General features: G+C 51.0%; 1 protein-coding gene across 1 annotated transcript in view; it reads left to right on the top strand.

Moving 5' to 3' along the window:
• Positions 1-17,076, top strand: part of LOC133351885 (metalloprotease TIKI1-like) — a 42,282-nt gene that overhangs the window by 11,733 nt on the left and 13,473 nt on the right. The window contains exons 4-6 of the mRNA XM_061567462.1: positions 9,303-9,443; positions 11,192-11,378; positions 11,943-12,033. Coding sequence (XP_061423446.1) covers positions 9,303-9,443; positions 11,192-11,378; positions 11,943-12,033 — 419 coding nt within the window. The remainder of the gene's footprint in view (positions 1-9,302; positions 9,444-11,191; positions 11,379-11,942; positions 12,034-17,076) is intronic.

Genomic DNA, 17,076 nt, shown 5'->3' with positions numbered 1-17,076 from the left:
ACCTACGTGACTTTTCCGAAAGAACCAAAGAGTATGGATTCCTGCAGTCACGAAAGCTTAAAAAACCCACTCTTCATCATGTACATACGTACGTTTAACTTTTCTTGGCGCGTACGTAGCAAACCGCGCTAATCGTTGCTGCGGGGCGAAGGACAACAAACTAAACGACAAAAAGAAGTTCTAAAGGAATGGGGTTGTCAATCTAATCCCGGAAGGAAGAGCGTTCCAGACGGCCGCAGAAGCACGTCTGAAAGCGATGCGGTGACAGCCGTCTTTGCCCGGTGGTTAGAAAATGAGTAATATTAAAAAAAAACGTTTTTTAAACAGGCTTTTATGAAATGTACTAGTAATGGAAGAACTCCACGACTCCAGGAAGTGGCCCCGAAGCTTGCCATAACGTAAGGGACCGTGGCCAATTACAGCCAACGTCAGTTGACCGTGGACAATTAGACCCAAGCCGAAACATAACATATAAAAAATTATGTCTAAAAATATATTTTTTATGATAGAATATAGTATTGTCATCAGTATGACATAAATATACAAAGTTTGCAGTAGATGTCACATTGGGAAGTGGGTTAAAATTGAGTTAGAAGATTTGAGGATACAACAAACACAACAACAACAACAAACAACAACAACAGACAGAGTGAGTTAAATGAAAGCGTGTAGAAAGGGCCTCTGCTGTGAGGATGGCCGGCGTTTGCAGTGATGGTTGATGCTCATCTCAACCGCTATCAGCGAACTTACAGTGTTGTAACATTGTAACACGTGGCCTTTTGCCACCGATATAATCCATATTATTGGATTTTTTGGGGGGGGTTAGATCGTGTAAATATAAATGTGTCGTTAAACCTGATGAAGCTAGTTGTAATTACGGGCGAAACGTCGTGCTCAGATTGCAAATGTTGTGGATTTACTCTCCAACACACCGGTGTGCTGTACTAGTATACTACACTATACACCAGAGGTGTGGACTCGAGTCATGTGACTTGGACTCGAGTCAGACTCGAGTCATGAATTTGATGACTTGAGACTCGACTTGGACTTGCATAACAATGACTTTGTCCCACCTCTGAGGTGTGGACTCGAGTCATGTGACTTGGACTCGAGTCAGACTCGAGTCATGAATTTGATGACTTGAGACTCGACTTAGGACTTGCATAACAATGACTTTGTCCCACCTCTGCTATACACTACACTATACACTACACTATACACTACACTACTCTATACTACACAACTATACACTACACTATACACTACACTACTATACACTACACAACTATACACTACACAACTATACACTACACTACTATACACTACGCAACTATACACTACACTATACACCAGAGGTGTGGACTCGAGTCATGTGACTTGGACTCGAGTCAGACTCGAGTCATGAATTTGATGACTTGAGACTCGACTTGGACTTGCATAACAATGACTTTGTCCCACCTCTGAGGTGTGGACTCGAGTCATGTGACTTGGACTCGAGTCAGACTCGAGTCATGAATTTGATGATTTGAGACTCGACTTGGACTTGCATAACAATGACTTTGTCCCACCTCTGCTATACACTACTATACACTACACTATACACAACACTACTATATACTACACAACTATACACTGCACTATACACTACACTACTATACACTACACAACTATACACTACACTATACACTACACTACACACTAGTGCTGTACTCGTAACGAATTGGCTACGTTCTGTTCACGTGACAGACCTTACTAATGGCTGTGTCGGGTGGTGGCGGGTTTAACGACACATTTATATATTTTCACGCGACCTCTACTAAGGGTGTTGTGACACGTCGTTTGCGAGCCGTTTCAAAGTGGCGGTTGGCCTCGTGTGACCGCGTTGAGGGTGAAGCGAATTACCGGGCCGTGTCTGGCCCCCGTGGGCCCGGTCAGGGGGGGTAGTGGGGGGACGCGTTTCCAATCGAGCTGTGGGATTGTTGTCCGCTTGTCGCGACACGGGCGCGCAGCGACGCACGTTGACCCAACACAAACACAAATCACAAGCAGCCTCGCCCTAAGTGCTCGCAGCCCGCTCGGAAGCCATGCCAATTGGGAGGCAGAGGGCATTTGTGGCTTGGCATGTGCTTTGAATTTTGGGGGGTGGGGGGTGGCGGCGCACACGTGTCTTCCTCCTCGCCGCTCTCTCCTCTCTCTCTCATCTCCCGTGCCCCGCTCACCTCATTCCCTCCCTCTGTGCCTTGTTCGCGGTGTCTCACTTTGTACTTGAGTTAAGGGTTCTTTCCGGGTATTCTAAATTTGCCCCGGCAAGCAAAGCGCCTGTTAAAAAAAATGTGTTCGGTCGAAATATCGGCCGCTTCGCGCGCGGGATCCATCTGTCAAATAACAATCTCGAGGTTCGGTGAGGATTAAAATGTTCAATAGGATCACAGGAAGTGGTGTCCACTGAATGTTTTCCCGTGCGTGTGTACGGAGGGAATGGTGGGCGCTGTTGTTTGCACCCTGTGCTACAATGCCATTTGTCTGAGTTTGATTCTGGGCCATGGTTACATTTAAACGCCAAGTCGCGTTTGTACCTTTCCATGACTCGCCTAGGTTGTCTCAAACTGCAGGGAATGTGAAAATTAGCACTCGGAAGGACAAAGGCGGCTGGGCGTAGCGCTGGCCCCACTACCCCGCACGTGTGCCATGCTGGCCCTAATAGGTGCTCGCGAACAGCATTTGCCCCGACAGTCTATACGGCTTAACAGACATATTTTTGTGCGTGCAGAAATTATAATATTAATTACAATACACATGCACTTAGCTCGTAGATGAGTCTCAAGACGCTTCTTTAGGAGGATCCTGCGTAGGATGTTTAGCCAATTCTTTGCTGGGTAGTTAATTAACTTTTGGAAATAAACGGAGTGCCAGGACATCGTCAACGCAACACGAGGGGACACTACTCAGGAATCTGTTGTACAGGTAGCTAAGCAACCTACTTGTTGTACAGCCATCTCAAATTTAACCACTTCAGTGGCCTAAAAGTTAAGAGTCTCACTTGCCCAAGGATCCCTTGCATGACCGCTGTGGCAAGATGCTCGATGAGAATTGTACACGCATTTTGTGGACAGTACTGCGTATGCAATACGTGCCACTATGAGGTGCAATAATGACATCAATTTGAGTGCAGGCGCTACACGGATTATTACACTGCATGATAGTGAGCGGTGGCTCGGGGAGATCTTCATTACAGCAGTGGATTGAGCATGGTCGATCGTATGAGTATTATGATGAAAAAAAAAGAGATCTCATAGTGTAAATTCTTACCCCGAGCTCTCAATACTCTGATATTGCACTGTGTTTGAGTTGTACGCCTTCTGGTGTCATCTGGTCCAACACCAATGGGGACTAGGCTCTAAAGAAAGCCGTCTCGGGTGTGGACCAATCAACTTCAAGGACAGTGCATATTATTATCATTATCAGAGTTGCATCTTTTTGTTTGCTTTTTTGACTACTTGTGTTGTGGTTATTGCAAACATGATGCCTTGAATAAAGGTGTCAGTTTTGTACCAGTTTAAAAGGGTAAAAACCTACTATTATATTATGATGCTTGTTTACCCAGGAAAGCCTTGCCTAGTATCAACTGTTTTCAGGAGGGTCCTGCTCAGTGTTCATAGGAAGGAGCGACGATTGCTACCCAAAGAAGTATTTTACTTTTCAAATGCGAACCTTCATCTAGCAATTGAATTGTGGGCCACAACCCTCAAACCGCATCCGCACACGAACCGTGGCAAGTAGCAGCAGATGCCGACAGCTGACGATGCACAGATGGGAGACGGGAACCTCCACCGGTCAGCGGGCAATTGCGGTCACGCGGGACAGCCCCGTGGAACCACGTGACGACCCAATGCGCGATTCACAAACACGAAGGGGGCATGAACCACACAATACCTCGCTGATCTTGGCAGGGAGCATCAACCACCACGCGAAGTCCGGTCTTCCTCACGGCGGCTTCTGACTGGCCATCGAACAAAGGCGGCCGCTGCATCGCGCGCTTTCAGATGCGCCTCTGCGGCCGTCTGGAACGCTTCTTTCGATATTGAAAAGCTACCGGAGCTTTGCAATTTTAATATCTAGATTTTAAACTAATTTCTTTAGAATTAATTTGCGTGTGTGGTTTGTTGTCCTTCCCCTACACCTCCGAATTAGCGCTGTTGGTTGCGTACGGTGCGAAATAAATTAAACGTACGGACATCATCACCACAGCAGCAGCAGCATGCAGTGATGCAGCCATTCCACTACTGCAATGATCTGGCTCCACCACTGCAATGGAAAGTGGCAGCTGTCGCGGTCCCTGGTCCAGCAGTGGTCCACGTCGGTCCTCCGGGTGATCGTCCGCGGTGGCTGCGATGCGAACGCACTTTTGTCGGGACAATAATAACAATGTTTTATGATACCTTTTGTTTCGGACATTAATTCATGTTTCGTGAGATTTTATTTTTAAACGAAGTTAACGTAAACCTACTCTGATGAAACTACCCTACTAATAACCGTAAGATCTAAATGTCGTCCCCAACCTAAAAAAAACCCGTTAAATATCTGAGTTTAAAAACATGTTTACATTCCGGGAATATGTATAATGTTTAGCACGTAGGCTTTCGCGACCAATATCATCCATAATAGAGGTGTTTTGGGTTAGATCGCGTCAATATATAAATGTGTCGTGAAAGCCTACTACGTGTGAAACTGGATACCCATTTTCTAGGTTCTTTCGGTAAAGTCACGTAGAAGGGAAATAATAAAATAATAAAAATTAAACATAATAAAATAATTCTCACGACGTTTCGGCCACAACGCAAGCAGCCGTCCTCAGGTGAAGAACAGGTCTGTCGGAAAGACAGAGTCTGAATCTCTGACTCTGTCTGAATCTCTGACTCTGTCTTTCCGACAGACCTGTTCTTCACCTGAGGGCGGCTGCTTGCGTTGTGGCCGAAACGTCGTGAGAATTATTTTATTATGTTTAATTTTTATTATTTTATTATTTCCCTTCTACGTGACTTTACCGAAAGAACCAAAAAGATGAATCCCTGCAGTCACGAAAGCTTTAAATCGAAATAGATACCCATTGTAATTGAAATGCATCATTACCCCCCCCCCCCGCCCGCTATGGCCTTCGCACGTGAGGATCTCACAGGTGAGCGACATCACGTTTATCCCTCTATGTCAGGAACGAAGCGGGAGGATTTCTCCGCAATTCTGGCTGTCGCTTGATGAAGCTGGTTGTGATTAGTGGCGAAACGTCGTGCTCAGATTGTAAATGTTGTGGATTTGCTCTCCAACACACCGGTGTTGCTGTACTACTATCGAGTCTGGATCTTCTGTTTGCGTGACAAGCCTTGCTAGTTGCCTGTGTCGGGTGGTGTTGGTGGCGGCTTCACCGACGACGCATTTATATTTACGCGATCGAAACACCCCCCCTCCCACCCCCCCAACTGAAATTGTGGACATGATGGTAAAGCGGCAGCGGTTTGGGTAACGCGAGCCAGACGCGCGGGGCGGTGCGCGCGCGCGCGAGGATCACAGAGACCCATCGCATTCCTGCGTGGGGCCCCCCTGCCCGCCCGCCCCCCCCCCCCCCACGTGTTACTCTTTCGTGCGCGCGCGTTCGCCGCGCCGTGCGCGCGCCACGTGGCGCCGATCACGGCGGACGCGAGAGGGCCCCTTCCCCTCCGCGCGCCGTGCCGGATGATTAAAGGCACCTTTTTTTTTTTCGTGCGCGCGTGACATGTGCCGGACAATTTGTTCCGTCGAGTGGACGCGGGTGCTTAAACTAACAACGGCGATAACGTGTTTTGAGTTTCCGCATACGGGGAATGGAACCCAGACGTGCTTGTAACGGGGTCGGTGTCTGAGTTGTTGTGTGGGGAGCGGTGGACGCAGCGGTTAGCGCGCTGCGCTACGAACCCGGACACTCGAGTTTAGTTCCCGCTCAGGGGCCCAACTCCAGTGAAGGTTATCTGAAACGGCCCAGGGCTTCCCCGAGGTCTACTCAGCCTTAAATGAGCAGTACCTGGTGCTCATTTGAAAGCTGCGTTGATAGCTTGCACACACAAGCTTTTCACAGGATGCATGTCGCATTCTCCTCGAGCATCTTGCTATAGCAGTGATCCGGGGTTCGTGGATCACTGCAGAGATTATTGAGCGAGTGAAACTCTCAACTTTTAGGCCTTCGAGGTGGCTACATTGTAGATGGCTGCACAGCAAGTAGGTTGCCTAGCTACCTGTATAGCAGATGATTGAGTGGTGGCCCCTCGTGTTAGCGTTGGTGATCTCCTGGCACTCGGGTGCGGTGTGTAAACATCGGGGAGACAAAGGCGGCCGGGGTTTGATTCTGACCACCCACGCCCTCGTGTGCCGTGTCGGCCTTCATAGGTGCTGCTACTCGCTAACAGCACTTGCCCCAACAGTACGTTGAGGCTAATCGGGGGACAATTGTCTTTGTTATGAGTTGCAAATATTGGTAAGGAATTTGGGTGCGCAACGGGTGGCATCGTGGTTACCCCAATGCCTTGTGAACACGGCCATCTGAGTTTGATTCCCGGCATCGGTTCACACCAGCGAAGACTGATATCCAGGACCCGGTCCTGGGCGCTCCCCTGTTAATGACAAACGCGGTGAAGTATGGTCTAACAACCCCCGTGACCGACACATCTTGATGAGGTCTTTATCCAGCAGTGGATTGACAAAGGCCTGCGATTTGTGATTGTCAATAATAGCAAACGTGTTTTTTTATGAGGTCGAGTCTCATGACGTCTCTTTGCCTATGCCCCTGTATGTGTGCGTGTTGAACTTCTTTCGCACCGTACGTAGGCGACCGCGCGAATCAGAGGTGCGGGGGAAAGACAACAAACTAAACACAAAAGATGTTCTAAAAAATTGTTTTCAATCGAGATGATTTAGAAGTGCATAGCTCCAGTGGCTTCCTAACATCGGTGGCTTCCTAACAAGAGCGTTCCAGACGGCCGGAGAATCGCTTCTGAAAGCGCCGCGCGATGCGGTGACCTCCGTCTTTGCTCGACGGCCAGAAGCCAGAAGCCACCGCTCCGCTGCGATGGATGCACGGAGTTCACGTGATGGTAGGTTCATGCTCCTTGACGAGATCAGCGTGGGATTGAGGGTCATTTTTAGCGAGCAACTTTGTGTGTGATGTCCGCTGTCCATATGTAGTTGCACCCAGCTTTAACTTCCAGTGGCGGGGCGTGTGGGGGGGGGTTGCAATTGTTACCTTTAATAAATTAGGTAAAGGCGCAGACCTGCAACTGCTCACACCACTGGACGCTCTAGAGGGTATGTGTCCTACTCTTAATCATAACCCATATCCCGCAATCAGAATAATTTGAGTTCATATACTGGAGGAATTCGATGAGCTATGAAGTTCTTTTTCACAGATGTCCAGTGGGGACATCTGCGCCTCCTTCACAAGCCACTTGTGTGCCTGGTGTACTCATGTCCCCGTATCATCTCCACGTCCCCATATTGTCAGATCTCTCTATCCCCATGTCCCCAGGATCTCCGTCTTCCCGTGTCCACGTGTCCTAAAATCCCCATGTGTGTAGTAGTATGTGGCCCATGTACCTATTGTCATCGTTAGTAGTTAACATCTCGCCACCGTGGCAAGATGTTAACTACCTCGCCTGGTATGCAGGCCGTGGGTTCGATCCCGACCCTGACGCCTGCTGTATATTTGAAGTTTGCGTGTCTCTCTCTCCGCGGTCGCGTGGATTTTTCTCCGGGTCCTCCAGTTTTTCCCTCCACATTTAGAATCAAATTCCTTTGTCAAGGCGCCCTTCCTCTTCTAACCCAGCTTAAATATACGCTGCCAAGCTTGGTGGTGTTCATTCAGACGCTGTCTTTCCGACAGACCTGTTCTTCACCTGAGGACGGCTGCTTGCGTTGTGGCCGAAACGTCAGTGAGAATTGTATTTTATTTGTTTAATTTGTATTATTTTATTATTTCCCTTCTACGTGACTTTACCGAAAGAACCAAGAAGATTTAGAATCAACATTACGCGTTTAGATTATTTGTCTGCTTTAAATGTCCACACGATAAGCCACTTCGCCGAGCCATCATTTGTGTTAGGCAGGCCGCTTCTGAAAAAGAGCTATACAGTCAGTGGGCCTTACCTGATAGAATAAAAAAGAAGTGTATAGTTTAGTCATCATCATCATCATCATGTTTTGGTCACCATCCAATGCTTTAATTTACAACGCCAAATCCGTTTCCTTGTCCCCAAGTCAGGGATGGCACTGGGCGTGAGCAGAATAAAGCAAACATCTTTGGCTTCCAGGAAGCTCAATGGGGCCCCTAGATTCAGCGAAAAAATACGGGGGGGGAGGGGGCGGAGGAGGTCACCGGATCTCCCGTTGCAAGTTGTAGCCATCTGCTCTCTGGGAGACGTCTCGCCATTCTTCCCTTACACAGCAGTCGACTCATTCTGAGCGAAACGAAGTCACCCGCCGTTGCCCGGCGCTATCAGCTTCGGAGTCGCCGTGAAACGAGGCCCGGTGGGCAGCCACTGCCCTGCGCGCGAGCCTCCGTGTCCCCATGGCATTGCACTCCCCCCCCCCCCCCCGTGCAAGGAATTATATGGGTGCCCCCACCTAAGCCCCCCCCCCCCACCTCCTCTCTGCACAGTCTGACTCCTGAGCACCCAGAACCCAGGGCAGTTGCACAGCCTTCACACTCGACTGACACCATCCCCATAGACACGCATCGAGGCACCAACAACTCAGGTAGATGCCAGTGGCGTAGAGTGAAGGGCCCTGGTGCTACGAATAATTAAAAAAACGTATAAACTTTTTTATTATTATCTTGCCAGGTATGGCCCTCTGAGCTATATGGCTCTTTTTCAGAAGCGACCTGGCTCACACAAATCATAGCTCAACCAAGAGGCTTATCGTCACGTGGAAATGTATAGCAGCAGCTAAATACCGAATGTAGAGGGGAAAACTAAAGGATCCGGAGAAAAATGTACGCGTCACACGGGGAGAGAGACATACAAACTCCAAATATACAGCAGTAGGCGTCAGGGTCGGGTTCGAGCCCACGACCTCCTGTATACCAGGCGAGGTAGTTAACATCTCGCCACCGTGGCGCACTAATTAAATGGGTCCCACCCCCCGTCCACCACCCCGGCCCGCCCCACGTCTGCAGTCTGCCTCTTGCAAAACCCACGTGCCCCACGTGCCCCCATGGGGCCCAGGGTGCAGTAGCACCACCTGCACCCGAAAGCTGCCGTCCCGTCGCACTGTCGCCGCAGGTGGTGGCGGCGCTGGAGGAGACGCTGACGCGCCTCGAGCGCCTCCGCGCCGGCACTGCCCCCGAGCGCTCGACGCCCACCGAGGAGCTCATCCTGCAGTACAACTGCGGGGATCTCGCGTCGCTCATCCTGAGGCCGGAGGTGAGCTGCAGCGCGCGCGCGCACGCCTCGCTGAACCGCACTCGTCCCGACACTGTGATGAAGGCTGCACGGGAGATCGTTGCCTTTTGTCGAGTCTTCGCGGGGCAGCGGTCAGCTGAGCTTCGCGAAGGAACCCGGCCAGCCGAGTTCGATTCCCGTTCACGGCCAACGTCGGCGATGAATATTCGAACTGGTCGTGGGGCTTCCCTTGGGTTGACACGGCCTCAAACGTGTGCCTAGTGTGTATACTCCAGTGTGTGAACATCAGCACTGGGTTGATAGCCACTCTGCCCCGACCTCGTGTGCCATGCCGGCTTTCACACATGCTCGTTCAGATACAACAGGACGCTGATTTGGTTTTCTCGGCGGACACCAGCCATGGCTCTGTGCTGCTCAACCACCCCACGTGTCTTCATACCCTGTCGACTGCTGCTGATCTTACAACGGAGTTAGAGGTCCTTGCTCTCAATCCTTCGTCATAGAGAGGCTGAGGCCTTACCATCGGTCCCCACGGCTGCATTATACATGCCACTGGGTGTGTAATGTCACCAAAAACATTCACCCTCGTAGCTTTCAATTAATGTGCAGCGGATGTAGGATTTTCTCGACCGGGGCGGTAAAGGCTCATGATCAGCTCTGGTTTAACCGCTTGGCCGGCTTCATCATCGTCTGTGGAAACGCCGTGCCCAAGCTGCCTTGCTTGCCGCTCCACACGGAGCCCCCTGGCATCTTACCTCCCTCTTGCCGACGCTTGCAAAGCCACGGGCCCCCGATGCAATCATCTCCGCTGGCTCCAATTATTCAGGCCATGCCCCACCTCCGGTACGGTCCATCCTGGGTTTAACGGGTCTGTACTGTGCGAGGAGCTCATAGTTCCTTGAAGAAAACATTCGAACATAGCTGCGTCAGCGGGTTCCTCTGGTAGGCAAGGATGTGTCGGCGAGGTAATGATAGGATGAGGATTTGAGAATTTTAAGCTCTTAAAAACAAAACTGCGATCTTAAAAGCATGCACCCCCAACTACCTCAAAAGAAGCTGATCCTGAAACACCACAGATACCATTCATCTCCGTGTCCACTCGGCTCTCAGGCCTCCTACACCACGGTGACCCATCGATTCTCGCAGCCAGCGCTGACACCTGTTTAGCCCTCGCCGTGAGGCCAATAAGGAAGCTGTTTCGGGAATGCGGTCGCGGGGAAACGCGGGCTACACGATCCAGCCGACACATCCTCCCTCGCCTGCCGACGGAGCCCACTGGTGGGACTCTGTTGTGTGGATTACGTTTGGGCTTCACAACAAAGTCTGGGCCTGGTTAAACACAGGACGGATCCGCCAGCATTAGTTTCTCAAGCTGACGCAGGTGTTGCCTTAAGGAGACGCACATGTATCCTAAGTTCCTTGCACAGACCGCAAAGACAAAGATCCCCCGTATAGCCTTATCAGACCGTTAGGGAAAGTACTATTAGCGAACACCTATGAAGGCTGGCACGGCACACGAGGGGGTGAGTGGCCAGCACCACGCCCGGCCGCCTTTGTCTCCCCAGTGGCGACGTTTTTTTCACACCACGTACTATTTTAAGGCTGAGTCGACCTAAGGGAGGCCCAGGGCCCAGGCCGCGAGCGCGAATTTAACTCGGGTCGGCAGGTTCACCGCACGCATACACACACACGCGCACACACACGCGCGTGCTTAACACGCACACACACACCACGTGCAACGTCGACCGGTGCGCTTTAAACATTCCCAGGGGGCCGGGCAAGGCTGGCAGAGGGCCGTCGGCACGGAGGGCATGGCCGGCCAGGCCCTCATGTGGGAGCTGGAGAAGTATTTCCGCACGGAGCTCGTCGACAAGCGGAACGCGCGCATGGCCCGGCGCGTCCACTCGCTGCTCGTCCGCCATCCCGACAGGAGCTTCTTTTTCGCGTTCGGAGCAGGTGCTGGATACGCGCGCGTGTGTTACGCACGCCCGCACACACCCAGCATACAGCGCCACATACAGACGCCAGATACACACAAAGATACACACACACACCCAGCATAAGGCGTACACAATATAGTTTTTTTTTGGGTTAGATCGCGTAAATATATACATTTGTCGTTCAACCCGCCACCACCCGATACAATTTCTCGGAATTTCTCGGTTAATATTCGCCCGCAGTATTAATCAGGGAGAGACGCTGGATTCAAACCGCGAACCTCTTTACGCGACAAGCAGCGAACGCGCTACCACCGGGCCACACCGCCGCCCCAAAACGATGATGATAGTCGTACATTTCAGCGATGCCGATTATGCTGCTGCTGCTGTTGGATGATAACGATGCTGATGATGATGATACATTTGTAAGTCATTGCCAATCCCTGGGCACTCTAGCCAACGAGCTGTTCCATATCGAGGGATTATCCGGGCCGAATATTTCCACCGAAGGAAGGGACGCGTCCGCTGCCGACGACGCGATGCCCACGTGCTGATGCGATGGCGACGGTGTGTTGGCACGCAGGACACTTTCTGGGAAACGGCTCGGTGATCGACGGTCTACGGCACCAGGGGCTCCGCATCCATCACGTGCCCCCCGATGGAAACATTGACAGGTGAGCGCGCGTTTTGCACGCAGTGGCCCCGTTGGCTCAGTGAGGGCCCAACAGATAGATAGATCGTTTATTGTCATTGTCACCAGTACAACGAAATTTAAAATGCTCACCAGTCAGGGCCTCATTCATAAATTTAAATTAAATAAAACATGAAAATAAAAATAAAATTAAATGAAAGATAATCAATTTATACTATATATAAAAACAGCCCAAGTATACCCACATACCCACATAAGGTTACATTTTGTCATTGCACATCTCTATTTCACAGTCAATTGTAAACGCTATTACTTAATAATTAATTAGCATTATTGAGTGTGGTGATCGCTGTAGGATAAAAGCTCTGTTTGAATCTGTTTGTCCTTGTTTTGACTGATCTGAATCGTCTGCCTGATGGCAACAGCTCAAACAGTGAGTGTCCAGGGTGAGAAGAGTCCTTTATAATGTTCTGTGCTTTTTTGATGCAACGTGAACTGTGTAGTTCTTCCAGTGTGGGGAGATGGCAGCCGGCGATCTTTTGGGCTGTGTTGATGACCCATCTGGAGCGCTTTCCTCTGAGCCACTGTGCAGCTGGTGTACCATACACAGATGCAGTATGTAAGAATGCTCTCGATGGAGGCTCGGTAGAAGGACACCAGCAGTTTCTGTGTGATGTTATTATTCCTGAGAATTCTCAGGAAGTAAAGTCTCTGCTGGGCCTTTTTCAGAAGCTCAGTGCTGTTGGCGCTCCAGGTCAGGCCCTCCCCAATGTGGACTCCCAGGAAGCAGAAGTCTGCCACCCTCTCCACACAGTCCCCGCTGATGATTAGTGGTGGAGTGTCCGTTTTCTTTCTCCTGTAGTCTATTATGAGCTCCTTGGTCTTTGCGGTGTTATGGAGCAGGTTGTTGCCCCTGCAGTATGCTGTCAGCCGCTCCACATCGTCCCTGTAGGCAGACTCATCCCCCCCAGAGATGAGCCCCACAACTGTGGTGTCATCAGCAAACTTCACAATGGTGTTGCTATGGTGGACGGCGGCACAGTCATGTGTGTAGAGGGAGTAGAGCAGGGGGCTCAGTACACAGCCCTGGGGGGAGCCGGTACTGAGGCTCAGGGCTGTGGATGTATGACGGCCCACTCTGACCCTCTGTCTGCGGCCCGAGAGGAAACTATATATCCACATGCAGGTGGAATGTGGAATCCCCAGGTCGCCCAGTTTTTCCACCAGTTTGTGTGGGAGGATGGTGTTGAACGCGGAACTGTAATCCACGAAGAGCATCCGCACATAGCTCCCCTGCTGCTCCAGGTGTGACAGTGCAGCATGTAGTGCTGTGGCCACGGCGTCCTCCGTGGATCGGTTCGCTCTGTAGGCAAACTGGTGGGGGTCAAGGTTTCGGGGCAAGCTTCCTATGATGTGACTCCGGACCAGTTTTTCAAAGCACTTCATCACCACTGGCGTGAGTGCTACTGGTCGGTAGTCGTTGTAGCTGCAAATGTGGGTTTTTTTGGGCAGCGGGACTATGGTGGAGGACTTTAGGCAGGTTGGTACGGTGGACTGTTCCAGAGACAGGTTGAAAATCCTTGTGAAGACTCCAGCCAGCTCGTCAGCACAGTCCCTCAGCACACGTCCCGGGACGCCATCAGGTCCCGCAGCCTTCCTCGGGTTGACGGCCCGCAGCGTGCGCCTCACCTCATGCTCCTCCACTGTGAGGTTTAAGCTGCTGTGGACCGTGAGGTTTGGTGATGCTGTCCCTTGTGGTGTCACCTCAAAGCGGGTAAAGAAGAGGTTCAATTCCTCTGCCAGAGCGTTGTCACCATCAGCAGCTCCGCGGTTGGCCCTGTAGTTGGTGAGGTGCTGGACTCCCTGCCACACCTGCCTGCTGTCGTGACTGTCCAGGCGTTCCTCAATCCTCCTCCTGTAGTCTGCTTTGGCCTTGCGGATGCCTCTCTTCAGGTTAGCTCGGGCTGTACTGTAGGGAGCTTTGTCTCCGGAGTTGAAGGCGATATTCCTCTCCTTCAGCAGTTGCTGGACCTCCCGGGTCATCCAGGGCTTCTGGTTGGGGTAAACCCGAACGCGTTTGTCCACAGTGACAGTGTCTATGCAGTTTTTAATGTAGCACAATACACTATATGTGAACACCTCCAGGTCCTGATGTTCGAAGACCCCCCAGTCGGTCCTATCAAAGCAGTCCTGCAGCTGCTGGGTGGCACCCTCAGGCCAGATGGCGACAGTTTTTGTGATGGTAGGAGCCGTTTTCTTGATGGGGGCGTATGCAGGGATCAAAAGCAGGGACAAATGGTCAGACTGGCCCACGTGCGGTAGTGGTCTAGCCCTGTAGCCTAGTTGCCCAGCGCAGGCCTAAAGGCCCAAAAGGTTAACCCTTTCCCGAGCGTATATGTCATCAGTTTTCTTCGGAACAAGAAATAAAATGACCTTATCTGTACCGAGGCTCCCACAAGGCCATGCAGGAGGGCGCGTGGCACAGTTTGGCTCGAGCTATTGTCGAGTGCGGTCGTGTCGCTACGGTTCTCTGTGGCGAGTGACAATATCTTTAGCAACAACAGCGGTGCTATGCCTCGCTAAATAAAATTAACGCTGAACTCGCTCGCGCGCGTCCCGAGATTCAGCGGTGAACGGGACCCCCCCCCCCCCCTGCAACTTGCAGTTGTCTCGAAACGGAAAAGGGGTTAAGTGGCCGGCGACAAACAAGCAGCACTTATCGAAGTTGTAAATTCTAAGAGTTGACGTGTCTATTGAATGGAGGGAGGGAAATCGATTATCGGCGCTCGGAAGAAAAAGAGACGCTGGGGGAGGGAAGAGGCTCTGATGAACCTTTCAGCGGAAAGACGAATCGGATGCACAGAGGTTGTGTCCAGTTTGGTGTTCTTCCGCCCGCACGGTTGGCTACGTACGGTGCGATAGAAGTTAAACGTACAAAACAACAACATACGTATGTTTGACAATGCGTATGCTGTCGAAGATGTTTCGGACCGCCGGGAAACGAAGGAGGAAATGAGAGTGAAGGAGCGAAAAGAAGCGATGAAGGAGGATCGACGGCACGGAATTAAAAAAGTTTGTAGGAGAGGCTTGAAGCAGAGTGAAAGAGCGAAGGGTGGGATGGATTTGCCTGTTGGGGGGGAGGTTCCAGGAGGTGGTGATGGGGCGTAGTGTATGTAATGTATGTTGAACTTCTTTCGCACCGTATGCAGCCAACAAACGACGCAAAAATCAGTTTAACAAACTCACCAGTCGTGGACAAAGCGTGCGGCCACCAACGGTGCAGCAGCAGCAGCAGATCCTGGGAGGCGAGGGGGCAGCAGCCCCTGAGTCCGCAAGCACGGCGGCTTTCCGCTGCGGGGGAAAGATGTAAACATGACTGCGGCTGGGACGGCGGTACAGAGGCACCGGGGCCGCGCAGTCAAATCGATCGATGGACCTTCAATCTTGATTTGAAGTTTTCGTGACTGCAGGCATCCATACTCTTTGGTTCTTGCGGAAAAGTCACGTAGGTAGAAAAAGAAAATTAATCGTGTTCCCCCCTTAACACAACCCAAGTCTCTTCCCGTAGCCCGTCATGCTTCTACTGCTACTCCCTGGCCCCACCTCCAGCTACGACCAGGCCTAGCCCAATCTCTATCACTACCCCAGCCCCAATCACTACCCCAGCCCCTATCACTATCACTACTCTACCCCTTATCACTACCCCTATCACTACCACTATCACTACCCCTATCACTACCACTATCAGTACCCCTATCACTACCCCTATCACTACCCCAGCCCCTATCACTATCACTACACCTATCACTACCACTATCACTACCCCTATCACTACCCCAACCCCTAACACTACCCCCTACCGACGTGACTTTACTGAAAGAACCAAAGAGGATGGACCTTCTATTTGACGTGGCAATGTCGCCTCTCGATACGGTGGACATCGGTGAGCGTCACAGCCGGACGGGAACGGAGCAGCGTAGAACAAGAGGGATGTGAAAAGAAACGCGTCACGACCGCAGGTGCTAACGCCGATCATATTTTACTTGGCTGATATAAATATCCATGCGACAAGCCACTTGATCGAGCTATCATTTGAGGCCAGGTGACTTTTGAAAATAAGCTAATAGCCCGGTGGGCTTTACCTGGTAAGATAAAAAAAACTGTTTACTTCTATTTGTATGTATATTTTTCAGTGATTTGTTTATCTTTTCTATATACTTTGTTTCTGTATTGTTTGTTGTTGTACCGTTCTGAGCCCGTGCGCCTGCTGGACATCTGTGAACAAGAGGTTTTATAGCTCATCGGATTCCTCCTGCAGTATAAACAATCATTCCGATTCTCTTCCACGGCAAAGTAAATTGCAACCGCGCGCGAAATAAAGTGCAATCCGCGCGCAGCGAATATCACAAGAAAAGGGGAAGTGGTATATAAATAAATAACAAGTAAAGCAACGCTGTCTTTTCATATTTTAGATTTCATCGGAAGGCGACCGTGAATAGACGTGCCTTGCACACACAGCAGGGGGCAGGCAATGCGCAACAGGTGGTGAACACACCGCGGGGATGGAGAGAGACGTAACGTTCATGGGCAGAGCTCGACGCAGCCGTGAAACAGCTGCGACTGGGTACAAGGCGCGTGCAGGCGTGGGGCGACGTCGCTGCCAAAATTGCCGGGGGGGGGTAGAGAAGGTGGCAGGACAGATGCTGGCGCGGTTGCGTAAGATCAACGCAGCTGCAGCGGGAACGGGGAGCGGTTGCAGCAGGTCTGGGAAGAGGCCATCATCTTACGCGTTGCGTGAAGAGGGGTTGGTGGGGGGACTGCTAGGGAAGAGTCCGGAGTCATGGAGAGGGATACGTGAACTGAGCATGCCGGTTGAAGGTGTTTGCAAAAAAGTTTTCCCCGAATAAGATTAATACGAAAAAATATATATCGAGAGCAGGAAAGTGCCGTAGCGATCAAACTGTTGCTGTTCATAAATGCTTTTTTGGGAGGGTTAGATCGCGTAACTATAAATGTGTCGTGAAATCCGCCACCAGCCGACACAGCCAATTAGTTAGATTTGTGA

This window comes from Lethenteron reissneri, chromosome 39, assembly GCF_015708825.2.
Source record: "Lethenteron reissneri isolate LAM-NWPU_2019-01 chromosome 39, ASM1570882v1, whole genome shotgun sequence".
In the NCBI taxonomy this organism is placed as follows: Eukaryota; Metazoa; Chordata; class Hyperoartia; order Petromyzontiformes; family Petromyzontidae; genus Lethenteron; species Lethenteron reissneri.
Note: the sequence above shows the minus strand (reverse complement) of the source record. Positions and strands in the feature narration are given on the sequence as shown.